General features: G+C 42.9%; 1 protein-coding gene across 1 annotated transcript; it reads left to right on the plus strand.

Moving 5' to 3' along the window:
* Window positions 1–706: 706 nt before the first annotated feature.
* Window positions 707–6335, plus strand: LOC118556555 (serine/threonine-protein phosphatase alpha-2 isoform-like; the record flags this gene model as incomplete). Its single annotated transcript, XM_036148163.1, is given in 6 exon segments — window positions 707–832; window positions 957–1187; window positions 1274–1378; window positions 1468–1691; window positions 3133–3267; window positions 4736–6335. Coding segments are annotated over 6 exon segments (941 nt in total), but the record flags the coding sequence as incomplete, so codon positions are not given.
* Between the last annotated feature and the right edge of the window lie 2214 nt (window positions 6336–8549).

An 8549-nucleotide genomic window follows, 5' to 3' on the forward strand; every position in this document is an offset into this window, starting at 1 on the left:
AATCGCGGCGATGAGGACGGGCCGGCTGTACGATTCCACGCCGTTCCTCTTTCCTGAAATGTTTCCCCGGGCCTGCCTGCTTTTGTATTAGCGCAGCTGACATGAGGCCTGGAGTGTTGTTGGTCTTGTGATCGGCGCGGCGCTTTGTTTCCCCTCCACTCTGTGCTGTGTGTGAAAATGCGTGATAAGCAGACAGTCGATAAACCTGCTGAATTCCTGAGATAACGTCAGAATTAGAACACCATGTTCACTCTGCTGTGAGAGACGAGTCCATCACTACCTGTTTCTTTCCTTTCTCTGAGCGCTCGTGCCTAAAAGGCCTTTAAATAAAGCCTTTGCATAATTTGCCTCTGAAGCGTCACATTAAAGGGGAAGTGCTTTAGTTTTAGTTTCCACATCCGTGTGACCTGAGCGACCTCGTTTAAGGCTGACGGCGAGATCTGTTTGTTTCCCTGCCAGTTTCTCAGTTCCACAAAAAAAAAACTACCTAAAGGATGCGAGTACCTGTGGAAATGTCTGCAAGTCTGATGTGCAAACAGAATCTGACAACATTTGGTTTGTGGGAGGTGTTAGCTGTCCAGTCTGGTTCACAATCCTCGGCTGAATGTCAATCTTTGCTGAAGCTCAGAGTACATGTTTGTCTTGATAATGTCTCGTCCATAAAACATCTTATCTCTCCGTTTTCTCTCTCCTCTGCCAGTCAAAGGCTCCCGGCCGGGGAAGAACGTTCAGCTAACGGAGAACGAGATCCGTGGCCTTTGCCTCAAGTCCAGGGAGATCTTCCTGAGCCAGCCCATCTTGCTAGAATTAGAGGCTCCTTTAAAAATATGTGGTGAGTGGCTTCACTCCCCATTAGAGCATTTACAAACGCTGCACAGCGATGATAGACCTGTGATGATGGTGTGGCTGATCTCTGAGGCGCTCCTCTAACCGTGCGCCTCTGCTGCCCCCTGCAGGCGACGTCCACGGTCAGTACTACGATCTGCTGCGGCTGTTTGAGTACGGAGGCTTCCCTCCAGAGAGCAACTACCTGTTCCTGGGCGACTACGTGGACAGAGGGAAGCAGTCGCTGGAGACCATCTGTCTGCTCCTGGCCTACAAGATCAAATACCCCGAGAACTTTTTCCTGCTGCGCGGCAACCACGAGTGCGCCTCCATTAATCGAATCTACGGCTTTTATGACGAGTGTGAGTACGCGGCGCCGCCCGTGTAATAAACGGCGTTAAAATGTGAAGGGTGTGCAGAAGTGATGCTTTGCTTCCTCCTGCTGCAGGTAAGCGGCGGTATAACATCAAGCTGTGGAAGACCTTCACAGACTGCTTCAACTGTTTACCCGTGGCTGCTATTGTAGACGAGAAAATATTCTGCTGTCATGGAGGTACGCCTGCTTTCCTGCATTTTTCTGCTGCTTTTTCTTTTTTTCTCTGAAGAGTGGATGAGGCGTTGAAAGCTGTGCGTCCTCTGCAGGTCTCTCTCCTGATCTGCAGTCCATGGAGCAGATCCGCAGAGTGATGCGGCCCACAGACGTACCGGACCAGGGTCTGCTGTGCGACCTGCTGTGGGCCGACCCGGACAAAGACGTGCTGGGCTGGGGGGAGAACGACCGCGGCGTCTCCTTCACCTTCGGGGCAGACGTGGTGGCCAAGTTTTTGCACAAACACGACATGGACCTAATATGCAGGGCACACCAGGTACATTCTGGGTTGATTCCCTGTTTCTGTCGTTTTGTAAAACATTTCTCAGCGTTCCTGGAAAAAATGAGGGATCTGGGTGTTTTTCATGTCGGTAAAAAGCTTATTTACACATTTTACTTCCTATCCGTCTCACATCTTTGTGATTGCAGTTTCTGGAAACTGTAAAGAGATACCGGAACATGAGAAACATGATTTTCCTTTAAATGTTTTATATGAGCAGCAGGGACAACATCACCTCGCATTTGTTAAAGAGAAAACAAGAGTTTTACAGCTAAAGAGTTTACATTTCAGGCTTAACGACCTTTAGTTACGATTAATAACGATTAGTGTGTCTAACTTTAAGGAAGCGGCGGACTTTGTGCCTATTCCCTAAAGAATGCAGGTCCTTAAATTAACTTTGACTTTTCCAGAAGACTCCATATCAAAGATGTTCCTTTACTAAGAAGAAATAGCAAAAAGTTAAACATTCTTGAAATCAGTGTATTTTTCCTTGATTAGAGCAGGTAAATAAGCCAATGGAATAAGATTTTTTTGTTCAATTAAAAATAGGAACAATTCAAGTGCAGGATATCTAATTATCTTATTTTAGGGGTAGAAATACTCATTCCATTAGCAGATAATATTATGTAGCTCAAATCAAGGGAAAATACACTAATTTATTTACTTTTAGTCCCTTTTTGCAGCGTAAAGCAGCAGTTCTGCTGGACTCCGCTCAGCCTTCCTGTTATCTGCTGACAATCCTGCTCTCTCTCTCTCTCTCTCAGCTGAAATAATCTGCAGATACATCTGAACAAATATTTGAAAATACAATTTCCTTTAAGGTCTCTAACCTCTCTGGGCTTCTGCCTATAGTTTCATAAAGTTTACAGATGGTGAATGTGAGGAGGTCTGACTGTCGATCACTCAGTCACGTGTGGTGCGTTCGCTGCCCAGAAGATCAGGACAGAGTTTTTAACTCCATCATTTAGCGCCTTAAAAGCTTAAAATCATCACATTTAGTGTTTTTTATAGCCTGGTTGTTGGGATATTTTCCAGAAAGGCCATTGAGTTTAGTGTCAATACTTTAATAACCAAAATAAAACGTCTGGATGTAAACTAAAGGGAGCCTGATCAGGAAGGTGTTCCTGAGGCGTTGCTCCGTCATGGTCTGGTGGCTTAATGCAGTGAGACGAGTTGGTGCAATCACGCTGTGGGTGTACATGCAACAACACTGATATTTTCTTCATGTTTCTACTTGAAGAGCCAATGAGATTAAAAGGTTCTGACTAGTTTACTCCTTAAAAAGCTGTAGATATTTACATTAATGTCTGCTGCTTTGTTTGCTTTGCCAGTTATTTATCATGCAACAACTGGACAGAAAACATCTTAAAGGAGACAGTCTTCCTAACTACCTACAGACGTTTTATTCCCTCTTTTAACTCCAGTTTTCTCTTCTAAGGTGGTTGAAGACGGTTACGAGTTTTTTGCAAAGAGGCAACTCGTCACTCTTTTCTCGGCTCCCAACTACTGTGGAGAGTTCGACAACGCCGGCGCCATGATGAGCGTGGACGAGACGCTCATGTGCTCCTTCCAGGTGTGTAAGACCCTAAAGCTTCCTGTTCTCTGCTCAGGCTGCTGGATTCTATTTAGATTATTTTAAAATGTTAGTTTCATTCAGAACTGCTCATCAAACCTGCCTTACAAGAAGACAAAGTCGAGGTTTTCTACACTAGAAAAATGTGAAAATTTTAGGCGTTTTCATTTATTTAGGAAGCTCTTTAAAACAACCAACCAGACAAGACCGTGCTTTACAGTAAAATTAATCATTAAGCAGAGAAAACGGCTAAAATGCTACAGTGCTGCTGTGTATTTAAAGCTTTCCTGAATAAAAGGAACATTCAAGAAGAAGCGTGTCGATGATCTCAGGATCAACCCAGAAACTCCATCAGTCAGAAACGTAGGGTGGCTACCGTTTATCCAGTGATTTAAATACCTGGGATCTTTTTACCCAGGTGAAAGGAACCCTGGGTAATTTGTGCTTTGGGTGTCCACTGTTCTAAAAGGCTGTGGGGAATGTTTAAATCAGCCTGGTGATGTAGAGGGAAAGAAAACTGACTGCAGTACATCTCCAGTCCACCTGGTGGCAGTAATAGGAAAATCATCTCCTTACCTCAGCTTCACTGCTTTCACCCAGCAACCTCATAAAGCGTGTAGACGCCCGGACCTCTGCTCCTTTTAGTTTATTTAATCCTGGAGGAGCCCCAGCAGTCGTAGCGTCGCCTCAGGCGTGTTGAAGATGAGACGATTATTCCCAGATTCAGCTTCCTGCTCTCCAGCCGACCGTTACTGATAAAGAAAACCATCCCATCATGAAGCCTAACTTATATGTAACCAATCAAATCCTGGAGGTGATGTGCTCACGTTGGTTAAGTCGTTCAGCTGCTTTTTAGAACGACTTGACTGAGACTGCGACACACAGAGCGTTGCAGTAATGTGACTTTAGGCTGATAAAAGCGTTTCTAGCTGCTTGTCCACAGTGTGGCCCTCTGAAGGACGTTGGGCCCTCAGTCAATTAGAGAAGTTGGTTTGGCCAGCTCAGGTTGATGCAGATACACATGAATACAAGGCCTTTCAAAAAAGACACATTTAAAGTTTTGATCTTTTATTACCCAGATTAGAGTTTTTTTATTTAAGTTAATTTAATAGTAAATAAGAGCACTTTTTGTTTTGTTTTTTTACCAAAAAGTAGACTGATTCTACAGGGATCCGGCTAATTAGCTTTTTTCGTTATCAAAAAAAGTGTTTAGTTTATTGTTGAGCAGATTGAAATGAAAAGATTATGTTTTTGCACATTTTGGCCCCCATGGCAAAATGTTTGGACCCCTGGTTTATATCTGACAGCACAGCCTAAAGTTCAACTTCAGCTAAATAATAAAAAGACGATTAAAGCAGCGAATGTTTAGTAGAGTCTCCAATTATCTGGACATAACCCGTGGGAAAGTTTACAAAGTTGTGTGCTGTACCCAGTCTCATCAAAGTTTCTTTATTTTTTTGTCTTGTAGATTTTGAAGCCTGCAGATAAGAAATTGTACCCGTATGGCGGCGGAGGAGGAGGCGTGGGGCTGGGGAGACCCGTCACTCCTCCAAGGAACGCAGCCAAGGCCGGCAAGGCCAAGAAATAACAGCCGCCCAGGCTCTTCCCACCTCCTCCCTCCCTCCCTCTGTCGGCCCAACACCTGCTTTCTTTTCTCCGTTCCTCTCTACCTCCCTAACGTGTTCCTTCGTTGGCACTTAACAGCAACAAAGACAACCAGGGTTCAGTCAGGTCTCTCCTGAACGAAACACTTTCTAAGCGTTTGTTTTGCTCTTTGTGTCGTACTTCTCTGTGTGGCTGTGTGAATAAAGAGCGTGAATGATCCGCAGCAAGTCGCTGTTCTCACCATGTACATCCCTTCATCTCCTCTCTTCCTCTTCCCCTTTATTTTTTTTATGTAAAGACGAGTTTTTGTTTGTTTTTTGCCCGTTCATCACGCATGAAGAAGAGAGCTTTGGCTGTAAATGATGAGGCCCGGCACGGTTTAATGCTAAGCGTCAGCTTTAGTCTGTCTGTGTGCTGGGGGGGGGGGGGGGGGGGGGGGTGACGGCACCGCGGGACACCGGTGGATCCAACCGGGCGGATCCACTACATTCTTTTTTTGTTTTTCTTCCATTTTCAGAACCAATCATTCAAGATCACCATCATGGATGTGACATAGATGCTTCTTTTTTTTTCTTTTTTTTCGTTCTTTTGGGCTTGTTTTTGTAGATAACTGACACCAGAAATGGTTTTATTTTATTTTATTCCTGTTTTTAGCTCACTCAAAGCTGAAGATGAATAAAAGTAACCTTTAATTTGAAGCGCATCATCATGCTCCTCGCTTGTTTTTCACCAGTCGCTCTATTTTGTTGTTACTTGGCTTAAAAAGACAAAAAAAAAAAAACTGTAGATATGAAATGACTAATATATCAGAACTATTTGCTCCAGATTGGGAACATTTTACATGCGGCTGCAGGAACAACAAAAGTTGCTTTTATGTTGCTTTCTGTGAGGACCCAGATGTTTGGTGGTTGTTTTTAATTTAATGATAATGGCAGTTTTCACCTTCAGCAGATAATCTCACACCAACAAGCACAACTCTGCACTGAACTGGGAACGCCAGGCAAATCCTGTTTTTAGAGTCTGAGCCTTTCAGAGTGCGCGTAAAACGCTCATAACCAGAATAATGTATTTTTAAGGTACTCTTAATGACTCTGTAGCCTGAAGTTAGAAGCAAAGTAAGATTCTTTTTATATTTAAGCAATTAAAACCTCGTCTGTGCCATGTAGAGCAAGCTTCATGACCAATAAAGGAAAAATGGCTGCGTTCCCAGTTCTGTGTGTCCTACGGGAAAAGAGCCATACGCAAAGGAAACAGAATAAAAGTTGTATATAATCAAATAACTGAAACAAATGAGCTGTGACCTTGAGACGATGTATTGCTGGTATTTCTGTCCCTAAAAGGCCCCGCTGTGTTTATCTGACCATACAGGAAGCTGTAACGGTCTTCAGGGGAAATCTCTGTCCTCCTGCCCATCGCTGCTGTTTAGATGGAAAACCTGCAGCTTTCTGTAAAAACAACAAAAAGCTTTTCAGTCAGGCTGACAGCGGGGCAACAAGGATGAGAGACTGGACAGTTAAACAAAAAGAAGCTTGGTTTAGTTTTTCTGATTGTTTTACAGTTTATTCTGCCGCTCTGTAAGGTCATCTAACCGACTTGATCTATTACAACCTTTTTGATTTGTGCCTGAGAAGTCCCCCCCCCCCCCCCCCCAGACTGCAGTTTGTGCACATGTTCTATTTTCATCCAACACCAACTCAGGAAGTGAAATTTTAATTAACATGCAGGCAGAGCAGATCTGGCAGCATGAACCGAACCGCTGACCCAAAATGAGCCCGTTTAAACAATCTGGCCCGCTGTGAGTAACATGGGGGGGGGGGGGGGGGGTTATAGCTGCAGGTTTCAGTTTATAAAGCTCTGATCCAATGTGAGGCTCATCCGTGTTAAAGTAACCAAACGATTTTATCAAGCCTGCAGAACTTTACGTCCACTTCCACGGTTTTTATTTTTTTGGTTTTCATAGCTGTACAAACCGCAGCTTCCAGCAGCAACCTTCACCTTTTCTGTTTATGCTTAAAACCGCCAATAATCTGCTTTACAATATTTTTTTTATTTTAATAGATATCCTTTTCTGTGACATTCAGTTGATGAAAGCTCATTATAGGATCTTTTTAATCAATCAGGGATGTTTTTTGCACCATGCACTGTTGCTGGGTAGTTTTAGGTTCAATACAATTACTATAATTAAGATTAGATAAGAAGAAAATAGCTATTAATGGTATTTTTATTTGTATGTCTTTTTGTTTTCATCTCTGCTTCAAAGTAGAAATAAATATAGAATTTGTACATTTGTGTTTGGGTCGTCTGTGCACCTTCATGTCGGATTAAACGTAAAAAGTGTTGAGTGGTTTGCTAAAGTATTCATACCCCTTAAGCGTTTACTCGTTTTATCAAGCTATATGTATATGATGCTAATTTTATACGATAGAAAAACAAACTGAGTGTTTTATTTTTCAAATAAACCCCTGAAAGGTGTGGCGATTACGGCTGGAAGTGTTTAGGACTGTGTCTCAACCAGAATTGCACGCTTAGTGACAAAAATCTTTGCACAATCTTCTGCAATTCTGTTTAATTTAACCTTTATTTCACCAAGAAAGCGTCATTGAGATCAAAAATCTCTTTTCCAAGAGCACCCTGGACAAGATGGCAGCAAAGCCAACAAGTTTTTAAACAACCAAACTAAATTTTAAACAAGTCTAAAACCGAAAATTCAAAAAATAAAAATATAATAGCTTTATAAAATCCCCAAAAGGCAAAACATTCACAGACAGATGTGGCTTTGTCCAAGTCATCCAGCATTTTCTTAAAAAAAATCCATACCAACTCTGTCAGGTTGGAAGTGACTGTTAGTCAGTGCAGGACTTAAAAATAGACGCTTTCTGTTGGATTTCTCTTGACTTTGACTGAAGCGCCTGAGCTTTAAGCCTCTGATGCATTTTCCTCCTGAACTCTCCATCCTACTTCCTCTTAAGTCCGGCCGACTTCCTTGTTCCTGCAGAAGAAGACCAACCCCACAGCATGATGCTGCCACCGCTGTGCTGTGACGGGGATGTTGCTTCATGCACCGCTGAAATGAAGTGCAGACGATGAGATCCCATTGGCTGATTTGGTGATTTCTGATAACGATTGTTTGCTCTGGGTTTTGTTCTGGGGTATCACAGGAAAGGTGTTTGATCACAAGCTTTACAGTTATGTGTCACAAAAAAAATGCATTCAAGCTCACGTTTGTAACGTGGCAAAATTTGAAGAAAGTTAAAGGATCAGTTTACCCCATTTGGCTCGGCAGATACCCGTCAGTGTGAACCGTGAGCATTAAATGACTTTATCCTGTCCTTATTAATCTATTTATCAATATAATGGTGCTTGACTTAGTGGGATTCTTAAAGCAAGTCTGTTCTGAACAGGAACCGCTGTCAGTTGTCTGCCAACATAAACTTTCTCCTTATCCACAATGGCTAATTGATTAACGAGGATGCAGTTTCAGAAGGGGTTTCCAGCGGCATTTGTTGCATTAATACTCCTGTTTAAAAGAGATTGCTGCGGTAGTAGCTGGGCTTACCCCACTCCATGCAGTCACAGCAGCTTCCTGTTTGTAGGAAGTCAAATACTTGAAGTACTTCAGGATATACAGAGGCACCACTTTGGATTGTTTTCCAGTTGAAACTTGTCCACACCACTGG

Source organism: Fundulus heteroclitus, chromosome 16, assembly GCF_011125445.2.
Source record: "Fundulus heteroclitus isolate FHET01 chromosome 16, MU-UCD_Fhet_4.1, whole genome shotgun sequence".
Classification (NCBI taxonomy): domain Eukaryota; kingdom Metazoa; phylum Chordata; class Actinopteri; order Cyprinodontiformes; family Fundulidae; genus Fundulus; species Fundulus heteroclitus.